The following is a 25,741-nucleotide window of genomic DNA, read 5'->3' on the forward strand; positions in this document are numbered from 1 at the left end:
TATCTTAAATTTCAATCCAAAGCTGGATGTTGCGCCTTCGCGCGCAACGACATCACTTGCTCTCGTGCCCACGACCTTGACTCTTCTGAATTTTCCAACATCTGGCTAAGACTTCATTGTCATTCTATTACTAAATACATATGTGCTGTTTATCTCTCGCCTAACTCTACTAACTATGCAAAATTCTTTGACTATTTGAACTCTAAATTGGAGCACATCTTGACTCACTCTCCCTTTGCTGAAATCTCCATCTTGGGAGATTTCAATGTTCACCACCAGCTTTGGCTTTCATCCTCCTTCACTGACCAGCCTGGTGAATAAGCCTACAACTTTGCACTCCTCAACGACCTAGAGCAGTTGGTTCAGCACTCTACTCGTATTCCCGACCGTCTTGGAGACCGGCCCAACATTCTAGACTTCTTCCTTACCTCTAATCCTTCTGCTTACTGTCAAACTGTTCTCTCCGTTGGGCTCCTCCGATCATAACCTTATTTCTGTATCATATCCTATCGCTCCTGTACATCCTCTGGACCCGCCGAAGAGGCGATGCTTCTGGCATTTTGCTTCAGCTCGGTGGGACGACCTTAGGATGTACTTTTCCGATTTCCCGTGGAATGATTACTGCTTTCAGGAGAAAGGCACCTATGTGTGTGCTCAGCGCATCTCAGCCATCCACCGAACGGGCGCAAGCCACTCCCGGTGAGGTATATATGGGAGGTGAGAAGGGAGCTGAAGCCCTCCAAAGACCCTTCCCATATCCTCACTAACCGTTTCCCTATTGTCTCACCAACACCGGAGAGTAGTTCAGCATGCTCTCTACAGACAGATCCTCTCTCTATCCACACCACACTACATTCACACAACATATACACCTTTTCCCAAAATTCAAATTTCAAAATGGCGCACCTACATCAAGCCTGGGTGGGGGACCACAGATTCTCCCAGGGTGGACTCCCCTTCTGGCTGCCGACCCGAGAAGTGTCTTGATAACTCCTCGAACCTCTTTCTTCCCAATCTCTGCAACAGTCGCGGTCTTCGTTCTAATTTTCATTCTGTGGAACATCATCTCTCCTCCTCTAAACCTCACCTTCTCTTTCTTACCGAAACACAGGTTTCTGAGGCTACTGACAGCAATCTCTACTCTGTTCCCTCCTACTATCTCTATCCTAATTTTCAATCCAAAGCTGGATGTTGCGCCTACGTGCGCAACGACATCACTTGCTCTCGTGCCCACAACCTTGACTCTTCTGAATTTTCTACCATCTGGCTAAGACTTCATTGTCATTATATTACTAAATACATCTGTGCTGCTTGTCTCTCACCTAACTCTACTAATTATGTAAACTTCTTTGACTATTTGAGCTCTAAAGTAGAGCACATCTTGACACACTCTCCCTTCGTTGAAATCTCCATCCTAGGAGATTTCAATGTTCACCACCAGCTTTGGCTTTCATCCTCTTTCACTGACCATCCTGGTGAACAAGCCTACAACTTTTCTTTCCTCAACGACCTAGAGCAGTTGGTCCAGTACGCTACACGTATTCCCGACCGTCTTGGAGACCAGCCCAACATACTATAATTGTGGCGCTCAGAGCGACAACCACGTAAGCGACATCGCGGTCAAAAATGAGATAATGATCGAATGAAATAAAGCAACTCTCGATCTATTTGGCGGTGTTTAGCATTTACATGTTTCTTATAAACTAAATACTCTAATTTCAATTTTAAAAAAGGGTATCTCAGGCGGAAACTACAACTTGAGTGAGTCCTCGGTGCTTACGTTTTCTTTAAAAAAGGAATGTGAGGCATGGCTCCGCGCCGAAATGTGACAACTCACACACCTCACTCCCACTGGACGTCCTGACACTATCACACAATATTATGAAAAACGGGGACCACCATCTTCTTCCTAAGGAAATTCTGCATCACATAAGCACTAATATAAAATAATCACGCGAGAAAAAATATATGAAAAGAAGCAATAATTAAAGTAGCGCATACACATTTTCTCCCACATTTTCAGCACCGCCTCTCCCTCGCACAGATCATGAGGAAGGGACATTGGAGTTATAATACCACTCTACAGGAAGGATATCTGTCTTAATAAAAATATAAGAACGATGATAGACTGCTTGCGGATAGGAGTAACTTCAACTGAATGCCATTAAACAATTCTTTGACTCATCGAGTCACGAAAGTTTTTAGTTAAAGACGAAAGATTTATACATTTAGAAGGGAACCCGAGATGGTTTCATCCATATATGGGTAAATGCGTTGTGTAAAACTGAATGAAAAATATGAAAGTGAATACCAAACAACTGCTGCCAATACGTAAATGAATAATAATTATGCATAATGACATGAAATCAGTTTGGTTCCATGTAGAACACAGCTACGAGCGCAAATCTCAGACATTTCGCGCCACTTTTGACTTGAATAGAAACTGTTACTCAAAAATTTATCGATAATCTGTAACAATAAAATAGCATATCAGTGCATATATTTATTTTATTAGGCTATTTTGTCATAAATCATCATTCATAGTACGATTTTTTAACTCAGTATTAATTGTTATGCTTTATTGCACATAGCCTACTTTTGTTAGGCTATTATTTTTATTATTATTATTATTATTATTTTTATTATCATTATTATTATTAAGTATTATCATTATTATTTCAGCAACTTTCCCAAACATTACCTATGACCATCCAACACTGTTCCTACTCAACATCATGCATCACCACTTATCACCACTATCCTGTCATCATCCAGCATCACATCTTCTCACTATGACTCATCATCATCCATCATTATTCCTACCCACTATAACCCCTCTAGGGGGAAGACGAGAGTGGGGAAGGTGGGCGTGGGATGATGATACGTGACAAAATTACACAAAATTACACAATGTTACACTAATATTCAATATTTATTAGAAATTGTCAAGCAAATACTAAGTAACACATCTTCTTACTAAATTCTATCATATGGAGGTATTTCCTCATTACTAGTTTTTCGAGTATTTTAGCTTTGAATATGTCCGAGAAAACACAAAATCACGCATCGAAAATTCCATTTTGGGCACAAAAATCACATTGCTACTTTTGCGTCCTCACCACTAAAAAAATAGGTTGCACCTTGACAATTAGGCGTATTCAATCAACAGCCGCCATCAGTCATCGACGCGTCTCCAGCCTCCACTCCCCCACCGATGTCTCGGCCAGACCTGAGTAAGTATATGTTTGTCTGTCTCACTGTCTGTTACAAGTTCATGCTTCAGTGTTATTCAACCTGAGTATCTGAATGTCTATCTACCTTATAGTGTCAGTTAGCCGTACAATGTACATCATGTCAACCTCAGTACCCTCACAGTGCCAATAAACCTGACGGTAGCCTACTTGTCAGGTTCATAGTATCTGTCATCCTCACGGGCTCAAATCATCCTTACAATGCCAATTAACCTTATAACGCCTTTTCAATGAAAAAAAAAAAAAAAAAAAAACATGCAGTGTCTGATCATCACCACTAATGAACCTTTGTGTTATTCGACGTTGCGATGTCAACCTTATTATTGTTACCTATAAACCATGTGTGTGTGTGTGTGTGTGTGTGTGTGTGTGTGTTGTTTGTTTAAAATTTATTTATCATACAAATTTTTCCTCAGGTTATTGACGTGCAAAGATGTCGTCTGACGAGGCAGCTGAAGTTGATGCTGGCGGCGAGCGCGTCAGCCATGATGACAATAGTGACGGTGACGTGCCTGAACCTTCCCGTGGAAGAAAACGCACCAGGAATCCAGCAGTGTGGAAAAAAAATGTTGCAAAACACAAGAGAAATGTTGGTGAGGCTTACATCAGTGTGAAAACAAACAGACATGTAGCAGCCCGTGCTATTGGCCCTCCTTGTGCTGACGGGTGTTTTGACAGGGTAGGACGTGAAGGAATTCGAGCCATATTTGAAGCTTTTTGGGCACTACTATGCATTTCAGCGGCAGACAAACGGTGTTTTTTGCAGATATCTCCTAAACTAATCGTTGGATGAGTATGATATTTCAGCACACTACCTTGAACATCCGTTCGTAATTTTTGGTTAACATACCATATTGCTATATGTGTTATGTGAGGAGTTTACTGAGTGATATTACGCCTAATCCAGTCATCATATCAAAGGTGTTACACAGAATCGGACGAGTGTGGGGTACTCGTCTAACCCCTCCACCACCACCACCACCACCCTGAAGAACCCCCAGACCACTCCTTCTCTACCCCCGTATCACATGACCCTCTCCCCCCCCCCCCCCTGCTCACACCATCAGCCTTCCACCTGTGATTTTTTTTCCCTATTGTAATTACATACGTATAGGTATAATAGTTACATAGGTCAGTATGTACATACATATCATACATTAAGAATAGTATCAAATACAAGTGCTGGTATATTAGGACATGAAAACCAGACTGGGTCAAACGACCGTTAAAGCCATAGCTAATTCCGCTGTTAATCTCTCTCTCTCTCTCTCTGACTTTTACGCATTATACACATATGTATAGATTAAGAAAATATATGCAGTTTATAATTTTTGATAACATGAATATACAACAAACAAGTCAACAAAATAATATTATATATAAACTGGACCACTTTTTATGATCAATAGGCAGACAGTACGCAATAAGAGTATCAACTTTTCCTAACAGTAGAAGGTCCAAGTCACAGGTAATTCCAGCACATCATGTTCACGTGGTTGACCATAACGACTGCAAACATGGCTCTCCTATATACTACACGTAAACGTGCTGTTGTACAGTAATTATCAACGTGAACCACTTCTTGCCTTCATGAAATTGTACCATACTCTTAGGAAATAATCATATCTATACATACACACTTACAGAACATTATAATGTATAAATACAGTAGTGGGAGAAGTAGGGAGGCACAGGAGTGAGGAGGCGAGAAGCAAGGAAGAGGAGAGGAGGGATAAAGAGGCGGGGGGGACTTCGAGACGGGGAGACGTAGTAGTGGTTAGGAATGGTTTGGGTGGGTGGGGGCACACTTTCATTCGAATGCGTGAACATGACTCGTCGGCTTTGTGTTATTTTTCACGAGTAAACTCCTCACATAACATATATAGCAATGTGGTATGTTAACCAAAAATTACGAACGGATGTTCAAGGTAGTGTGTTGAAATATCATACTCATCCAACGATTCGTTTAGGAGATATCTGCAAAAAACACCGTTTGTCCACCGCTGAAATGCATAGTAGGAGATTATGAACTCCAAAACGCCTATATTCAAAAACTGGTGAAGACTGTGCCCATCAAGCGAAAGCGTACACTGGCAGAAGTCAGCAGGCGTAGCCATACTTTTCTCTACAGTGTGATGATTAACGGTGCCTCACATAGTGTTTGCAAAAGAGGATTTGCCAGTATGCATGGCCTTAGTCTTAGCCGTGTTGAAAGTGCAAGCAAGAAAATGACGTTGACCGGAACCCTAATTGCAGATAAACGCGGAAGGCGAGTTCCTCAAAACAAAATTGTGGGGATGCAGGCGGATCGAGTCAGAGAACACATCAAACTTTTGCCTGCCATGTCGTGCCACTACAGTCGCTTCAAGGCTCCACACCGTCGCTACCTAGACTCGTCCCTTACCATCAAGAAACTCTATGATTCATACGTAGAATGGATGGAAAAGGAACACAGTAATGAACCGTTTGTCACCTTCAGCTACTACAGTGATGTCTTCACCAAGGAATTCAACATTTGCTTTGCACCTCCTGATTCTGACACCTGTACCACTTGTGATACTTTGAATGCTGCAATTAAGAATGATGCTGAAAACCTGGAGAAGGTAGCAGAACATCAAATGAATTTACAGGCACACAAGGCAGAAGCAGACGAAGCACAGAACCTTATGAAAATATGGAAAAATAATGATGATGATGATGTTCGTGCAGTTGCTGTAGACCTCCAACAAACTCTCCCAACACCTCGCTTGTCAGCTGGAATCTCTTACTACAAACGCAAAATATGGACTTATAACTTGTGCATATTTAATTTGAAAACAGAAAATCAACCATGTATGTGGAATGAAAGTGTAGCTAAGCGTGGTTCTGTGGAGATTGCTAGTTGCTTAAAGGACTGGGTGTTTCGTGAATATGCTAGATGTGCTTTTGAAAACTAGTTGTGTTTTCTGATAACTGTGGAGGACAAAATAAGAACATAAACATGGTCCTCAACTATCTCCATGAGTTGCATTGTGGGCGAATACAGGACATCAAACACATCTTTTGGTGCCAGGACATACATTCATGGGTTGTGACAGGTCCTTTGGGCTTATTGAAAACGCCTGAAACGACATGGCAATGTGGTGCTTCCTCGTGATTACTGCAGTGTTATGAAAAGTGCTGCCTCTACTTTCACGGTTGAAGAAATGGACCAGTCAAAGTTCCTGAATTTAGACCTGCTGAAGACGATGGTAACGAGGAGGAGAGCTACAGCTTCAACATTCAAGAACGCAAAGATGATCATTCTCAACTCGGAGTACAAAGAGGGTTATGTTCTTCTGCAGGATTATGATGCCACTAACTTCACCAACGCCACAAGAATGCGCCTCATGCCAGGAAGAGAGCCATACAGTCCCAACAACTTCAACCTCAGTACCATACAGTTGACTCCCAAATATGACCGTCCTCTCAGACTTGATCAGGAGAAAGTGGCAGATATCAGGTCACTGTATCCACTTCTGAGTGTTGCTGAACAACAGTTTTATGAGAACATCTTCCAGAATCAAGAAGATAATCAAATAGATGCCTCTAATGACGATGAAGATTATGTTGACAACTACACACTGGACTACCATAAGGAATAAAAATAAACATTTGTGTATGGTTTTGTTTTCATAATACTAGAAAGTAGTGCAACACAATGTGAGGAAACAAATTATTGCAATATATTGTAGCATAATAATAATTATTATGCTACAATATATTGCAATAATCGATGTGACTGCATTTTAAGTGTATGCTGGTGTAAATTATTTTTTCTACACACACACACACACACACACACACACACACACACACACACACACACACACACACACACACACACGTACAGGGGAATAACGAACTTTTGAGTCTCTCTCTCTCTCTCTCTCTCTCTCTCTCTCTCTCTCTCTCTCTCTCTCTCTCTCTCTCTCTCTCTCTCTCAGCGAGAAGGGCTACTATTTGGGCAGTACCTCTCTCTCTCTCTCTCTCTCTCTCTCTCTCTCTCTCTCTCTCTCTCTCTCTCTCTCTCTCTCTCTCTCTCAGTTGATAGGTATTTTTTTTTCACTGATCATTGACTGATGTTGAGACACTGACTTATTATTATTAATATTACTATTATTTATTTTCTCGAATTTATTTTTGTATTCAGTTCTCGGGTCTTACTACTGATATTAAAATCTTTATAGTTTCATCAATTATTATTATTTTTCCGCCTGTGACTATAAGAGGTACCAAGAGATTTTCTAATAAAACTCGGTTACTAAGTTGTATTTGTTTTTTCCTCATAATTATGACATCCTGGTTAATGACCACGTAACAGAGTAACTGCAAGGTTTATGAATAATTATATGAAGCAGGATTAGCTACTTATGTAACTGTTGAGCGCCAAAGAAGATGATGTGGTGTGAGGCGTCGAGCCTATGTTGATTGGTTGGGTTAAAGAAAAAAAAAACTGCAACTGGCAACAATCGAGATGTAGGACGCCGCGGCCTTGAAATCCCAGCCATCAATCATGACTCACTCAGTGTTCACTTGTCAGTTGTGTTGGTGGCAGTGCACGGGAACATTTTCGAGATCCACCCACAAGCAATAAAACTGTGAACTGCAAGGCTGGGTGAAGCGCTGATCATGCTCAACCATAAGAAGTGTCTTGTCTTGGTATGCCGCCTATACACACTTGCACACGTGTGTATTGTACACCCGCACTCAGCACATTAAGTAAGGACATACTGATAATAATCCTTGCTTGGAAGCAAAAGAATTTAAGGGAAATAAAAGTGATTTGTTGAGCTGACTTTATAGAGCAGTACTTGCGGCGACATTTATGTGATGACTATCTTGATCAGATACAATGGCGCTACAAAACATCTCGGGCGTCACCAAACAAACATAACAAAATATTAATGCATTGGTAAGTTTGAAGTAGTTAGTAATGCAGAGTTTTATGAGCGTATTAGCCATGAGACATCTACGAGTATACCTACACTCCATCGTATAGTATAATCGCCGCATAATGCTACGTCTTCGGTCCTTGGCGCCAAGCCGCCGACTGTATTATTCTTTCACCTGGTATTATCAAGACAGTCACATAATACTGAGTATACCTAGCATGACTGTGATGCGAAAATTTATTAATACTGGTAGGGAAGTGGTGAACAGATGGGTGGGTAGTAGTAGTAGTAGTCTATAGTAGTAGTAGTAGTAGCAGCAGCAGCAGCAGCAGTAGTAGTAGTAGTAGTAGTAGTAGTAGTAGTAGTAGTAGTAGTAGGCTTCTTTATAGCCATTAAATATTCAATATTTTACGTTGGCAACGTATGCCATAGACGAACAACCTACTATTCTCTACTGACTCAATGAATCATGCACATGGCATTATTAGCTTTTAAATGACACACAATTGCATGTTCCGCAACTTCAAAGCTATTTTTCTCGTTTTTGTTGTTTTGGCGCTTACGTGGTTGTCGCTCCGGGCGCCAGATATCTTCCGTACCTCTAACCATTCTGCTTACTCTGTCAAACTGTTCTCTCCGTTGGGCTCCTCTGCTCACAACCTTATTTCTGTATCCTGTCCTATCGCTCCTGTACACCCTCTGGACCCACCTAAGAGACGATGCTTCTGACATTTTGCTTCAGCTCGGTGGGACGACCTGAGGATGTACTTTTCCGATTTTACATGGAATGATTACTGCTTCCAGGATAGAGACCCCTCTCTGTGTGCCCGGCGCATCACAGAGGTGATTGTCTCTGGAATGGAGGCATACATTCCACGTACTTTCTCTACTCTCCGTGCTAAAAAGCCTTGGTTTAATTACGCTTGTTCTCGTGCTATCAAAGATAGAGAGGTAGCTCACAAAAGGTTCCAGAACCTTCGAACTTCCACTAACCATGATCTGTACATTTTCAACCGGAATCGTGCCAAATCTATTATCCGACTTACTAAAAACTCCTTCATCCACAGAAAATGTCGACACCTTGCTTTCTCTAATTCGTCCAGAAACTGTTAACGACTTTTAAGAGTTACTTTTAATGTGGTTTGTGTTATTGTGTTAAGTTTAAGGCGCGAACTGTTAGTCACTCGTCAAGTCCGTACCGTGGCCTGCTTCACAAGTTGATTGTAGTAGATGAGATAACACAATAGCCTTTTAGTTAAGGGATGCTTGGCCGAGCGGTAGCCGCTATAAGTTCACTATAGTTCACTTTAGTTCTCTCTCTCACAGGGTAAGTACAAATACAAAATGTATTTCAACTATATTAACAGTTGTACACAAAAGTTTACTGTTTTTAAGTGAGCGAGTCTCACGAACACCAGAGATAGCCACACCAACGTGCCCGGGGCCGGCGAGGACCACTCGCCCGCCCGCTACCCGCTGAGTAGTAACAAATGTACGGAAGTGGGGGTTGCCTCAGCGGGGGGGACTGGAAGTGGGGTTGGGGAGGTCAGCAGGGGGTTACGGAAGAGGGGTATCTGGACCCCCCCCTCCCTAAACCCCCCCCCCCCACACACACACACCCATCTCTTTTACCTTTTCACTCCCCCCCCCCCTCTCCCCCTCTCGGACTGGCGTACGGAAGCGAGAGGGTGACGGGAGTAGGGGTGCCCAGCAGGGAGGGAGGGGGGGGTGACGGGAGAAGGGATACTTGAAGGGTTAAGATAAGATCTTTCTTTGACCCTCGAATGACCACGAGATTATAATCACGGAAAAGGTTAAGGACATTAGGTTAATGATCAGGCTGAAATATGAATTTACTCTCTAATGCAAGTCCGAAAATAAAATAAAAAATCGCCATTGAACGTAAGACTCGATAAATTATTTAAGTTTTTGCTGGATGTATTGTATCATTATCTTCTTATTTCTCATTTCTCAACTTGTTTCTTCTTATTTCTTTCCTCAACTTATATATATTTTTTTTTACTCCGGTTATTTGGTGCCATCTAACCCTAAACACTGCAGCACCAAGTCTTTTTTTTTCTGATTTTGCATTAATTAATGTCTTATATCTCATTTCTTAACTTCTTTCTTCTTATTTCTTTTCTCAACTTGCATTTCTTTATATTTTCTGCATGCTCTTCGATGTCATATGACCTTAGGCGTTGCCGCATCGAATTTACCTTTTTCCGTGAAAAAGGGATCATGTGTGTGTGTGTGTGTGTGTGTGTGTGTGTGTGTGTGTGTGTGTGTGTGTGTTCCATTCCCCTCCGATTCTTGAGAAATCTGCGGCTAGCTCGAAATTTTGTGGGCCATCTTTTTTAGCCGATTATATGCTCCGAAGCGGAATTTAGTGAGGATTCTTATGGTATCTTCAAATTCCTCATACGTCTATTAGTTCCCGAGTTACACCGAGAAAACTGATTTTTTTTTTCTCTCGTCAGAGTAGCCTAACAAATAAAAAACACTCATTAATTAATGTCTTATATCTCATTTCTTAACTTATTTCTTCTTATTTCTTTTCTCAACTTGCATTTCTTTATATTTTCTGCCTGCTCTTCGGTGTCATATGACCTTAGACGTTGCCGCATCGAGTTTACCTTTTTACGTGAAAAAGGGATCATCTGTGTGTGTGTGTGTGTTTGTGTGTGTGTTCCATTCCTCCGATTCTTGAGAAATCTGCGGCTAGCTCGAAATTTTGTGGGCCATCTTTTTTAGCCGATTATATGCTCCGAAGCGGAATTTAGTGAGGATTCTTATGGTATCTTCAAATTCCTCATACATCTATTAGTTCCCGAGTTACACCGAGAAAACTGATTTTTTTTTTCTCTCGTCAGAGTAGCATAACAAATAAAAATCACTCATTAATTAATGTCTTATATTTCATTTCTTAACTTATTTCTTCTTATTTCTTTTCTCAACTTGCATTTCTTTATATTTTCTGCCTGCTCTTCGGTGTCATATGACCTTAGACGTTGCCGCTGTAGTGACCCTCTAAATCTTCCCGTTTTCTTCATCTTTAATTCTTTAGTCTACCCTTTGACTCACCACGTTCTCTTTCTCTTCCGCCTTCTATTACACACACACCATCTCATCCTCCATATTTCATCGAGTCGTGGGTCACTACATCATAAACATGTACCAAATCATCATGTATATTATAACAAACTCACCAACATAGATAATAACACCAAATCATCAACCGTGTATATAATAATGTATATCAACCTCTGTAAATATTATTTACCATATGTAATAACATTCATATGCCCAAAAATAAAATTCCTCTCCAATGGAGTCATCACTGGTTATTAGTTGTGTCTTTTAACCTACAAGGCGGCTTTAACGGACCCAAACGGCGTTGTACCAGCTACAACGTATGCTGCCTCGAAAACACACAGACTACCCTTTGACTCACCACGTTCTCTTTCTCTTCCGCCTTCTATTACACACACACCATCTCATCCTCCATATTTCATCGAGTCGTGGGTCACTACATCATAAACATGTACCAAATCATCATGTATATTATAACAAACTCACCAACATAGATAATAACACCAAATCATCAACCGTGTATATAATAATGTATATCAACCTCTGTAAATATTATTTACCATATGTAATAACATTCATATGCCCAAAAATAAAATTCCTCTCCAATGGAGTCATCACTGGTTATTAGTTGTGTCTTTTAACCTACAAGGCGGCTTTAACGGACCCAAACGGCGTTGTACCAGCTACAACGTATGCTGCCTCGAAAACACACAGACAGAAATGTTTGGTTTTCGCTGTAGCGGCCTAGGCTGCCGCTACAATTGGTGACCTCCGGACCTAAGTTACGAGGTAAACCTCGGGTATTTGCTGCTGTCGCTGCTGGCCATGCTTCGTCCGTCCCGTCGCGGCCCAAGCTACCGCCCCCGGAGGATCCACCGGCCCGCAGCAGGTCGCGCTCCGCCTCCGGCCTCTCCAACGTGATCCGAGGCTCTCCCGCCGCCGGCAAGTTCGAGCCCTCGCCCGCGCCACCTTGCCTCGGCCCATCCGCAGACTCGCCAGCAGCCCAGCCCCCTCCACGCAGGTGTCGCCCTCCTCGCCGTGGTACCTCGCCACTCCCTGCCCAGCCCCAGCCAGCCATTCCAACGCCGCCCCTATGCTGTCTCACCTTCGCCGCGGTACCTCGCCCCGCCCGCTTCTACGAGTGACTCCTCAGGCTTCAGCTAGTCTGACCGCCGCCTCGCACCCACGGCTGCCTGCCTTCTTCGCCAGCCCGACACACCAGTCACTCGCCGCCTCACCAGCCTCCTGCCGCTGTGATCGCCGGTTTCCTTGCCGTCGCCTACCTACCTCCACGGCATCGCCTTCACCACTGCTGTTCCTGCAACGGCCCTCCTGCCCCCGTGGCCTCTGGCAACCGCCAGCGCCTCCCCTTGACCCGCGGAATGTGTAGTGACGCTGAAGACAGTGCAGGTGTGCTTGTTCAGTGACGCCCTGGCATGACAAGCCAGCACCAGTGCAGTGACGTCCGCGGCTTAACCGCCTGAGCGAGTGAATGTGTTAGTGACGCCCCTCCCGGCAGTGCTCCCCGTCGGTAGTCAGTGCTTCCCCGACGTAGTTTACCACTTAGTGCTGTGCTCCGTACACCTCCGGGATGCCTGACGCGACTCTCGGCCTCCAGCCGCCGCGGCCCCTGGCTACACTGCCAGCGCCTCTACGGTCAGTCATGGCCTCCACAACCGACACCGACCCTGCCCTAACGTGCCCCTCCACGATGTCTGACGACGACGCTGCGCAGGGCGTGGCCAGCCTCCATGCCCCCACCGTCACCAGCGACAGTCTGACCCACCAGCTCACGGCTCTTATCACTAAGCTACGGACAGAGGTCAACACGCTCAGGGAGGACATCAGGAGCCAACGCAGCCACTCCTCGTCACAACACCACCACCACTCCTCGTCATCACACCACCACCACTCCTCGTCATCACACCACCACTCCTCGTCACCCCGCCGCCACTCCACCTCCAGTAGTAGCCCCTCACATAGCTCCGGCGTCTGCTACTACCACAGGAGGTTCGGCAAGGATGCCAGGCAGTGCACATCTCCCTGCGGCTTCCAGGGTTCGTCACAACAGCTCGGGCGTGGACTAACAGCTCACAGCGTCCGCCAACACACCTCGAAGCTGTTCCACATCTTCGACCCACTCTCCCGCACCAACTTCCTCATCGACACTGGAGCCGAGGTCAGCGTCCTCCCCGCCACACCAAGCCAGAGGACCTTACCGACCATCGCTCGCCTCTACGCTGCTAACGGCACGGGGATCCCTGTTTTCAAGAAACAGACGCTCCAGCTCAACCTCAACCTTCGCAGGTCGTTCGAGTGGACCTTCTACGTGGCAACAGTTTCCCAACCTATCCTGGGCGCCGATTTCCTGTCTCACTACAATCTCCTAATCGACCTCAAGAGTCGCAAGCTCCTGGATCCACTGACATCCATCTCAACCAGGACCAGAGCAGCAGCAGGCGAAAGCACCCACATCTCCACCATCAGCGCAGGCAACCGGTTCGCGTCTCTCCTCAAGTCCTTCCCGACGCTGACGCAGCCACACACAGCGAACAAGCCTGTGAAGCACCACGTCACGCACCACATCGAAACGACCGGACCACCAGCATACGCCAAGGCTCGCCGCTTAGCTCCAGAACGCTACCAACAAGCCAAGGCCGAGTTCGAGTCGCTGATGCGCCAAGGTGTTATCCGCCCCAGCTCAAGCAACTGGTCGTCTGCCCTCCACGTCGTGCCCAAGAAGAACGGTGACATACGCCCATGCGGCGACTACAGAGCCCTCAACTCGCGCACCGTCATGGATCGCTATCCGGTGCCGAATATTCAGGAGTTCTCCTCACAGCTTGCTGGCTCCACCATCTTCTCCAGGATCGACCTCATCAAAGCCTTCCACCAGATCCCAGTCAACCCAGCAGACATCCCGAAGACAGCCATCGTTACACCTTTCGGCTTGTACGAGTACGTACGGATGCCCTTTGGACTCAAGAACTCTGCACAAACCTTTCAGAGGTTCATGGACGAAGTGCTGCGAGGACTGACTTTCTGCTTCGCCTACATCGACGACGTCCTCATCGCCAGTCCTGACGCTGACACACACCGCCGACACCTAGAGCAAGTTTCGCCCGTCTCCAGGACTACGGCATCCAGATAAGCCTTGACAAGTCAGAGTTTGGTGTTACCTCCGTCGACTTCCTCGGCCACACCGTCTCTCCTTCAGGCATCACTCCCATCTCTTCCCGCTGCGACGCCATTCAACAGTTCCCGAAGCCGACAACTCAGCGCCAGCTCAAGCAGTTCCTCGGGATGATCAACTACTACAACCGCTTCATTCCACACTGCGCGCTCATCTTCCAGCCACTCTACTCCATGATCAAGCCCTGCAAGAGAGGCCAGTCCGTCACACTCGCCTGGACTCCCGAAGCTGACGACGCCTTTCTCAAAGCCAAGGAGGCACTGAAGGCTGTTACCACACTCAGTTTCCCTACTCCAGACGCCACTACTTCAATCTCCACGGATGCCTCAGACACCGGCGTTGGTGGAGTCTTGCAGCAACACGTAAACGGAGCCTGGAGACCCATTGCATTCTTCTCACAGAAACTCAACAACGCTGAGAAGAAGTACAGCACCTTCGACAGAGAACTTCTCGCCATCTACAAGGCTGTCAAGCGCTTCAGATACTTCGTCGAAGGCCGGGAATTTCACATATACACCGACCACAAGCCTCTTGCCACAACCTTCATCAACAACAAGTCCACCTACTCTCCCAGGCAGCTGCGCCACATCGACTTCATCTCTCAGTTCACGACAGACATCCGGTACGTCAAAGGCGAAGACAACATCCCCGCCGACGCTCTCTCCCGTAACATCTCTGCAACATCCTCCTCCCTCATCGATTATGCCGCCATTGCTGCAGACCAAGTCGACGACGCCGAGCTGCAGCAATTGAGGGATAACCCCGCTTTGTCGATGAGGCGAGTCGAGTTCCCCGGGACCAACGTGCACCTCTACGCTGACTCATCTACCGCCACCATCCGGCCCTACCTACCGAAGAACCACCGGTATCCTCTCTTCCGCCAGCTGCACGACCTCTCTCACCCCGGGATACGAGCGTCACAACGCATGATGTCCTCGCGCTTCATATGGACGGGGATCAACAAGGACGTCAGAGACTGGACCCGCACCTGCGTCCAGTGCCAGGCTTCCAAGGTGACGCGCCACACCGTCTCGCCTCCAGCAGCGTTCACGCCCCGATCCTCCAGACTCGAACACGTCCACGTCGACCTCGTCGGCCCACTCCCACACTCCAACGGCTACAAGTACCTCCTCACCTGCGTTGACAGATTCACACGCTGGCCCGAAGCTGTCCCGGTCGAAGACATAACAACGGACACCATCGCCAGAGCCTTCGTCAACACCTGGGTGTCGCGCTTCGGTACGCCTCTCAGCCTCACATCCGACCGTGGAAGCCAGTTCGAGTCGAGCCTTTGGGACAAGGTCATGTCCATCCTGGGGATTAAGCGGATCAGAACCGCCAGCTACCATCCTCAGTCGAATGGCCTTGTCGAGCGCTTCCACCGCCAACTCAAGGCCTCGCTGGCAGCAACAGTTCAGGACCGCAGCGACTGGACTACGACTCTGCCTCTAGCCCTCCTCGGCATACGGACGTCCCTCAAAGAAGACTTTGGCCACTCCTCTGCAGAGCTCCTGTACGGCACCACTCTCCGCCTCCCAGGAGAGGTTCTCTCGCCCACTCCTGGCCCTCCCTGCGACATACAGGACTACGCCAGGAACCTCAAGAACGCAATGCAGAGACTCCAGCCAGTGCCGCCACGTACATCCCCATCCAAAACGTTCGTGAGCCAGGACCTCGACACCTGCACACACGTGTTCGTGCGAGTGGACGCCACAAAGAAGCCTCTGCAGCAACCATACGATGGCCCCTTCACCGTCATCAAGAGGACGCGGAAGAACATCACAATCGACCGCCACGGCAAATCCGATGTCATCGCCATCGACCGGGTCAAGCCCGCGTACCTCCTGCAGCCGGATCCTCCACGCACCAACACCGTGTCAGTGTCCCCCACTCCAGTGATTGCAGACAAACTCCAGTGCCACAGACAAAAACACGTAACGTTCCTCCTACCTCGTCACTAGGGGGGGAGTTATGTAGTGACCCTCTAAATCTTCCCGTTTTCTTCATCTTTAATTCTTTAGTCTACCCTTTGACTCACCACGTTCTCTTTCTCTTCCGCCTTCTATTACACACACACCATCTCATCCTCCATATTTCATCGAGTCGTGGGTCACTACATCATAAACATGTACCAAATCATCATGTATATTATAACAAACTCACCAACATAGATAATAACACCAAATCATCAACCGTGTATATAATAATGTATATCAACCTCTGTAAATATTATTTACCATATGTAATAACATTCATATGCCCAAAAATAAAATTCCTCTCCAATGGAGTCATCACTGGTTATTAGTTGTGTCTTTTAACCTACAAGGCGGCTTTAACGGACCCAAACGGCGTTGTACCAGCTACAACGTATGCTGCCTCGAAAACACACAGACAGAAATGTTTGGTTTTCGCTGTAGCGGCCTAGGCTGCCGCTACACCGCATCGAGTTTACTTTTTTTCCGTGAAAAAGGGATCATGTGTGTGTGTGTGTGTGTGTGTGTGTGTTCCATTCTGATTCTTGAGAAATCTGCTGCTTGCTTAAAATTTTGTGGGCCAACTTTTTTAGCCGAATATATGTTCCGAAGCGGAATTTAGTGAGGATTCTTATGGTATCTTCAAATTCCTCATACGTCTATTAGTTCCCGAGTTACACCGAGAAAACTGTTTTTTTTTTCTCTCGTAAGAGTAGCCTAACAAATAAAAATCACTCAAAGCTCCTCATCTACATTCCTTAGAAAGATTGCCATATGTTACTATTAAGAAACTTATCCCAACAACTGCAAATTTGACGCACTTTCATTTTTTTTCTTCTGATTTTGCATTAATTAATGTCTTATATCTCATTTCTTAACTTCTTTCTTCTTATTTCTTTTCTCAACCTGCATTTCTTTATATTTTCTGCCTGCTCTTCGGTGTCATATGACCTTTGACGTTGCCGCATCGAGTTTACCTTTTTCCCTAGATCAAGATAGCGCTCAACCGAAGGCAACCCAGAAATACCTCAGTGAGTCAGTGGAGGGAAGGGAGAGCGATGTGAGAGGGAAAGTGTGCGTGTGTGTGTGTGTGTGTGTGTGTGTGTGTGTGTGTGTGTGTGTTCCATTCCCCTCTGATTCTTGAGAAATTTGCGGCTAGCTCGAAATGTTGTGGGCCAACTTTTTTAGCCGAATATATGTTCCGAAGCGGAATTTAGTGAGGATTCTTATGGTATCTTCAAATTCCTCATACGTCTATTAGTTCCCGAGTTACACCGAGAAAACTGGATGTTATTCTCTCGTCAGAGTATCCTAACAAATAAAAATCACTCAAAGCTCCTCATCTACGTTCCTTAGAAAGATTGCCATATGTTACTATTAAGAAACTTATCCCAACAACTGCAAATTTGACGCACTTTCATCGAAAACTTAATTTTTAATAATTTTATTTACTTTTTATGGCGCGTTTCGCGTCATCGTCCGCCAGAACCTTTTACCCTTGATGACATGAAATGCGTCATCGTGCGCGAGAGGGTTAAATAAGTCAGATTTATCTCAAATTCACTGTCTGGGCAGACAAATATTCGGAAAAGAGAAGGCAAACCAGTTTGTAGATATATATAAATATGCCGTATATTCACGTCCTTATGGATATCTTCTTGTTGATTAGGGTATAAATACTCCTGAATCCCTACAGTTTCGCTCAAACATTGTTGGAGAGCCTCCCAGATGAACGCGTATTCCAATTGTGAACTCCAGGAAAAAGGAACTCTTACACGTTCTATACTCCCAACATAACGAACCCTATGGTTTAAGCTCTCAGCTACTTCTGATCTTACTCTCTTAACCCTTTGCAGTTACTTTCTTAAACCATCGAAGTCCGCCTTCCTGAAGTCAGGTATTAAGTGTTGTTTCTGCTGACTCTATCCTCCCATTTAATATTAAATTTAATTTCCTTATGATCACTGTTACCTAATGAACCCCCAACCTCAATGTTGCTTATTATGTCCTCTTTATTAGTTAACAACAAATCCAAAATATTTGCCGCAGATTTCTCAAGAATCGGAGGGGAATGGAACACACACACACACACACACACACACACACACACACATGATCCCTTTTTCACGGAAAAAGGTAAACTCGATGCGGCAACGTCTAAGGTCATATGACACCGAAGAGCAGGCAGAAAATATAAAGAAATGCAAGTTGAGAAAAGAAATAAGAAGAAATAAGTTAAGAAATGAGATATAAGACATTAATTAATGAGTGTTTTTTATTTGTTAGGCTACTCTGACGAGAGAAAAAAAATCAGTTTTCTCGGTGTAACTCGGGAACTAATAGACGTATGAGGAATTTGAAGATACCATAAGAATCCTCACTAAATTCCGCTTCGGAGCATATAATCGGCTAAAAAAGATGGCCCACAAAATTTCGAGCTAGCCGCAGATTTCTCAAGAATCGGAGGGGAATGGAACACACACACACACACACACACACACACACACACACACACACGATCCCTTTTTCACGGAAAAAGGTAAATTCGATGCGGCAACGCCTAAGGTCATATGACATCGAAGAGCATGCAGAAAATATAAAGAAATGCAAGTTGAGAAAAGAAATAAGAAGAAAGAAGTTAAGAAATGAGATATAAGACATTAATTAATGCAAAATCAGAAAAAAAAGACTTGGTGCTGCAGTGTTTAGGGTTAGATGGCACCAAATAACCGGAGTAAAAAAAAATATATATAAGTTGAGGAAAGAAATAAGAAGAAACAAGTTGAGAAATGAGAAATAAGAAGATAATGATACAATACATCCAGCAAAAACTTAAATAATTTATCGAGTCTTACGTTCAATGGCGATTTTTTATTTTATTTTCGGACTTGCATTAGAGAGTAAATTCATATTTCAGCCTGGTCATTAACCTAATGTCCTTAACCTTTTCCGTGATTATAATCTCGTGGTCATTCGAGGGTCAAAGAAAGATCTTATCTTAACCCTTCAAGTATCCCTTCTCCCGTCACCCCCCCCCTCCCTCCCTGCTGGGCACCCCTACTCCCGTCACCTTCTCGCTTCCGTACGCTAGTCCGAGAGGGGGTGAGGGGGGGGGGGTGAGGGGGGGGGTGAAAAGGTAAAAGAGATGTGTGTGTGTGTGGGGGGGGGGGGGGGGGGGGCAGGGGGGGGTCCAGATACCCCCTCTTCCGTAACCCCCCCGCTGACCCCCCCAACCCCCACTTCCAGTCCCCCCCGCTGAGGCAACCCCCACTTCCGTACATTTGTTACTACTCCGCTGTCTTTTCTCCTATTCTCCCCCCGTCTTCGCATTTTTCACTCCTTTTATTTGCTTGTAGTTCGTCCGGAAGGGTGTGGGTTCCGGTTGATGACGGCTGATGAAAGTCATCATTTGCTGATCCTAGTGTCAGTTCATCACAGCTTCCAACGGCCAAAAGCACGACGTGGTGTTAAACATCCTGTTGTGCGACACCGACTGGGTGTCGCCACACGTACAGTCATACATTCACATGTACATTATAATATACACATTACAAGACTCCTGGCATCTAGCCAAAAATATATCCTCCAATTTCATTTCTTCCTCTTTCCCTTCTCTCCTTAGCCCTGACGGCAGCACTGCCACCTTGGACGATTCTGGGCATATTCCTCCTACTCATCCCCCCTCTGACTCCTTTATGCCTGCTATTAAGATTATTTCTAATGAAGTTTTTATGCCCTCTCTGGCCTCAATCCTCAGAAGGCTTATGGACCTGATGGAGTGCCTCCTATTGACCTTAGAAACTGTGCTTCCGTGCTGACACCCTGCGTGGTCATACTATTTCGCCTCTATATGTCAACATCTACCTTTCCTTCCTGCTGGAAGTATGCCTTCATACAGCCTGTGCCTAAGAACGGTGACCGTTCCAATCCCTCAAACTATCGTCCTAAAGCTTTGCTTTCTTGTATATCTAAAGCTTGTGAATCAATCCTTAACCGGAAGATTCAAAAGCACCTTTCCACTTCTGAGCTTCTATCTGATCGCCAGTATGGGTTCCGCAAGGGGCGTTCTACTGGTGATCTTCTTGCCTTCCTAATTGATTCTTGGTCATCCTTTCTTAGCCGTTTCGGTGAAACCTTTGCTATTGCGCTAGACATATCAAAAGCCTTTGATAGGGTCTGGCATAAATCTTTGCTTTCCAAACTACTCTCCTACGGTTTATATCCTTCTCTCTATACCTTTATCTCCACTTTCCTCTCTGACCGTTCTATGTCTGCTGTGGTGACCATCTGGTCACTGTTCTTCCCCTAAACCTATTAATAGTGGTGTTCCGCAGGGTTCTGTTCTATCTACCACTCTTTCTGTTGTTCATTGGTGATCTTTCCAAAACAAACCGTCCTATCCATTCCTATGCCGATGACTCTACTCTGCATTACTCAACTTCTTTTAATAGAAGAACCACCCAACAGGAACTAAATGATTCCAGGCTGGAGGCGGCAGAATGTGCCTCAGCCCTTACTATTATTTCCGATTAGGGCAGGAAGATAATGGTGTCCTTCAACGCCTCAAAAACACAGTTTCTCCACCTATCCACTCGACACAATCTTCCAAACAACTATCCCCTATTCTTTGACATACCCAGCTATCACCTTCTTCAACACTAAACATCCCCGGTCTATCCATAACTCAATATCTCAACTGGAAGCTTCATATATCTTCTCTTACTAAATCATCTCCCTCGAGGCTGGGCGTTCTGTACCGTCTCCGCCAGTTCTTCTGCCCTGCACAGTTGCTATCCATTTACAGGGGCCTTGTCCGCCCTCGTATGGAGTATGCATCTCACGTGCGGGGGGGCTCCACTCACGCAGCTCTCTTGGACAGAGTGGAGTCTAAAGCTCTTCGTCTCATCAGCTCTCCTCCTATTACTAATAGTCTTCTACCTTTTAAAATTCGCCGCCATGTTGCCTCTCTTTCTATCTCCTATCGATATTTTCGTGGTGACTGCTCTTCTCAACTTCCTAACAGCATGCCTCCCCCCCTCCCGCGGCCTCGCCAGACACGACTTTATACTCAAGCTCATCCCTTTACTGTCCAAATCCCTTACGCAAGAGTTAACCAGCATCTTCACTCTGGAACAATCTTCCTTCATCTGTATTTCCTCCTGCCTACGACTTGAACCCTTTCATCCCGAAATTGACCTCTTTCGGCCACTCCTCTCACTCTTTTTAGGAGCAGTGAGTATCAGGCTTTTTTTTTTACATTTGTTACCTTTTTTTATGCCCTTGAACTGACTCCTCTGCTGTATAAAAAAATAAGGGGTGCAGGTTATCTCATTTATCACATTTACCGACATACAAGGGGACCGGGTTATCTCATTTATCACATATACCGACATACAAGGGGTTCAGGTTATCTCATTTATCACATTTACGGACATACAAGGGGTTCAGGTTATCTCATTTATCACATTTACCGACATACAAGGGGAGCGGGTTATCTCATTTATCACATATACAGACATACAAGGGGTTCAGGTTATCTCATTTATCACATTTACGGACATACAAAGGGTGCAGGAAGAAACTTTCATATATCAAGCAATTCTCAAATTCAAAACATACGTCAACATTTACTTTTAATAGGCAATAGGCAGTCGACAAAGACACGGTACCGTGTCGCAATTCATCCACCCTTTGTTTGTAAACAAATCCCGCGCATGCGCAGATTGGATGTTATGTCTTAGGATACGTGGATGGCAGATGACACCACACCGGGTAGGACACGAAGCAATGGGTTTAAGTTGGATAAGTTCAAGTTCAACAAATACATAGGCACTAATTGATTTACCAATAGTGCTGGATGAGTGGAACAGACGTATAAGTCATGTCGTGAGAGCCAACACGATAGATACGTTCAAGAAGAGGTTAGATAAATTATTAGATGAGAGGGTTATGTGATTATGGGGGTTAGTTTGGTGCCGTGTTGCGCTGTCTCGCGATACCTCCTTCCTCCTCTTCCTCCCCGTCGATGGGGAGTCACCTTGTCGCGGTGATGGGGCTTGAAGCGAGGTCGGCGGCCCCACCTATCGTGGTGGCTTGCCCACCCCGATAGGGCTCGATGTCCGTTGGCCTCGTGGACCAAGTGCTCCCCCCTCATCACCGGTAGAGGAGGTCTACTGATGAGGTTGCCTTCGCCCGCCCTGACCTTTTACCACCCAGGGTAGGGCTACTGTCTCCCCACGTGTTTGCCGTGCGTAGCGTCCCGTATACTCCCCGTGCCCTTTCATCTGGGGGTTGAGTCCACCGCGGGGCAGGGTGTAGTTCCCATCGATGGGCAACACGCTCCTTTGGTGGGAGGGTTTGGGTAAGACGGGCGGTTCAGTGTGGCCCCACTGAATCAATCGGCTGGTCATGCGATGGCTAGGGTCAAGTGATCACTGCCGGGTGGGCGGTCGCAACGGTCCCGCGGCCGCCGTTAAACACTTGGCAGTGGATGCGTATACTTCCCCATTACCCCTGGGGCTGTTGGGTGCGGTCTGGCCTCAACATCTGGCCTACCCTTGTTGGGTTACGTGGTGGGTGGGGGTGTTGGGGAGTGAAACACCTCCCCTGTGTATGGGTAAGTTTCCCTTGCCTCGGCCTGCCTCTCTCCCTGACGTCCGCCTGTCCTCGATTACCCCTACACGGTACTCGCTCGTCGCCCCCTTGGAGCCTTTCACGGCTCCTGGTGGTGCCGCTGGAAAGTCCCTACCTCCTAGAGGGGCTGACCAAGATAAGTCCGTGCGACACAAAAGTCCACGTGTGTCTGACAAGGCTGCCTTCCATTCCGGGGGTAACTCTGATGTGCGCCCTTCTTCCAAGCTGGACGCACTACAGATGGTGAATATCGATCCATCGTTTTCCTACCGTGCCTTGCACTCCTTATTCAAGCCATTTGGCACAGTCCTTCGTATCCGTCTCATTTATGATGGAGACTTCAAGTCAAATAGATGCTATGTGAACTTTGCCTCCAGCGCTGAAGCCCAGTCGGCGTGTGATGCTGTTGCGACTCTGCCTATCGCAGGTGCTGGATTTCAAGCGAAACTTCTTCGCTCTTCCAATATTTCGGACAGGAACATGGACTATGTTCCGAATCTCTTTGAAGACGCTTTGTTAGAGCCAACTCCCAGGGACAGCCAGGTCCCTCCCCCTCGTTGGTTTGTTGCATACAATAAGAATGGGCGTGGCCACTTCATTTATGCTGCCAGGTACCTCGCCAAAGAAATTGGCACGATCCCTGAGGGGAATCTGAAAAAAAGTATGGGAAGGGGGTGTTAGTCAGGGCTAAAGATATTACTCAAGCTAAAATGCTGCAACATCTACCATGCCCTGCTGACAACATGTTTGAAATGGTCAAAGCACATCATACCTTCAATTATAGTAAAGGCAGTATATATAACCATGACCTCTGAGTTCTCTGAGGAGGAAATATTTGGGATGTGCCCTAGTTCTGTTCATAAGGTGTCCAAGATGAAGGGTTCAGCTAACATGATACTTCTCACCTTTTTTGGTTCTACCCTCCCTGACCGTGTCAGTATTGGCCCCCTCCATCTTCGGGTAAAGTCTTTTGTTGACCGCCCTCTACAATGTTTTTTCATGTTACGGGTATGGTCATTGTACGAAATACTGCACTGAACCTTCTCGGTGTGGTAATTGTTCTGCATTAGCCGCACACTCCACGGCGGAATGTGAGTCAGATGCTTATTGCTTCTATTGCTAGGATGCTCACCGGTTGTCTTCCAGACAGTGCCCACGATGTCGCCTGGAACAAGATATTTTGCAACTTGCAAATAGTCAGTTTATCAGCCTTGGTAGTGCGCGCCGTGAATTCCTCTCGCTAGGCACTCGCTCTTCTGCCCAGCCCGCTGCTCAGGTGTCCTCTACGGTTTCCTCCCGGCCCTTTGAAGCTACTGTTACTACGTCCCATAATAGATTTTCCCTTTTGCCCTGTGATTCTGTCGAGACACCTCCAGGTTCTGATGGGGCTTCTCCGGCCTCGTCCCAGGTGATGCATATTGATGTACATGCACCTCACATTGCTTCGCCGAAGTCCGCCAGAGGTATGAACAAGCGACATCGCGGTTCTACAGATTCAGTTGAATCTGTGCCGCCAACTAAGATTACTGTAGGTATACATGATTCTGGGGTCTCCCATGAAAGGCCTATGGAGGAAGATGCGGAGGCTCATACTGAGCCTGCTGCGACCCCCTCTGTTCCAGTTCCTGTTGCGTCTAGTGGTTTTCCTGATCGGGATATGGAAACTGAGGAATCCCTTGGAGATAATATTGAAACCCTCCCCGGGAGCATGTAGCTTCGGGGAGTGGTGTGCAGTCTGGCTCTAGTAGTGCGGCGTCCGGAGGGGGCGCAGGTTCCTTTGTTGGGAGAAAGCTCGAGGTCCCTCGACCCGGCTCCTCTCGGGTCCCAGTCTCCTCTTCTCGCCGTATTACCGTACCGAATCAGGTGGGTAGAGGGCAGTCTCTTTCAGGGGCTCGCCTGGAGCGCACTCTTAAATAGACATCTTCCGACTCCTCCAGTGGAATTGTAGAGGCCTACGGGCCTCGTGGGAGGAACTCCGAGCATTGATATATCGGTTTTCTCCTGATTGCCTTTGTTTACAGGAGACAATGCTCGGAGACTACACTCACTCTAGTCCTCCTGGGTATCGTACCGTTTACAGTACCACTAATCCTGGACAGGGCCACCATGGTGGCACCGCCATATTCGTTCGCTGTAATATCCCTTCAGTCCCATAACAGTTTTACTCAACGTTGCAGTCTGTTGCTGGTAAGGTTTATTTGGGCAAATTTTATACATTATGTAGCATTTATCTCCCTCCCGGTGTTCCTGTTGACAGACACGATCTTGACCACCTGGTGCAGGAACTTTCCTCGCATTTACTTTTATTAGGGGATTTTAACGGTCGCCATCCGTTGTGGGATGATGGTCCTACAAACCCACGCGGACTCTTAGTTGCTTCTTTTATTGAGGATCAGGGATTATAAATTTTAAACTCTGGGAAGGTGACATTTTCATAGCCAGACTGGTACAGGTAACTCTCGGTCTACGCGAGTTTGGTTTACGCGTTTTTTAAATAACGCGGGGTCTAAAATCCTTTTTATTTTATTTTATTTACACATGTTTTCACTTATACGCGATATTTTATGGAGAGGCCACCAGATGTCTCACGCAACTGGACTCACACGGCGCCGCGCGCCACTTGAACAACAATACAGTACCTACGCTGCCACGCTACTCAACAATAGGGGTGGGCTTATACCGGTA

The 25,741-nt window shown here is 46.0% G+C and overlaps 1 protein-coding gene across 1 annotated transcript in view; it reads left to right on the plus strand.

Annotated features, from left to right (window-relative positions):
* The first annotated feature begins 2,760 nt into the window (after window positions 1-2,760).
* The window catches only part of LOC126992961 (uncharacterized), a 41,720-nt gene continuing 18,739 nt past the window's right edge, over window positions 2,761-25,741 (plus strand). The window contains exons 1-5 of the mRNA XM_050851786.1: window positions 2,761-3,233; window positions 3,668-3,982; window positions 5,268-6,026; window positions 12,127-12,372; window positions 16,155-16,384. Of these exons, the coding sequence (XP_050707743.1) occupies window positions 3,685-3,982; window positions 5,268-6,026; window positions 12,127-12,372; window positions 16,155-16,384 (1,533 nt within the window). The 5' untranslated portion in view covers window positions 2,761-3,233; window positions 3,668-3,684. The remainder of the gene's footprint in view (window positions 3,234-3,667; window positions 3,983-5,267; window positions 6,027-12,126; window positions 12,373-16,154; window positions 16,385-25,741) is intronic.

The sequence above is a fragment of the Eriocheir sinensis genome, unplaced genomic scaffold (genome assembly GCF_024679095.1).
Source record: "Eriocheir sinensis breed Jianghai 21 unplaced genomic scaffold, ASM2467909v1 Scaffold53, whole genome shotgun sequence".
In the NCBI taxonomy this organism is placed as follows: domain Eukaryota; kingdom Metazoa; phylum Arthropoda; class Malacostraca; order Decapoda; family Varunidae; genus Eriocheir; species Eriocheir sinensis.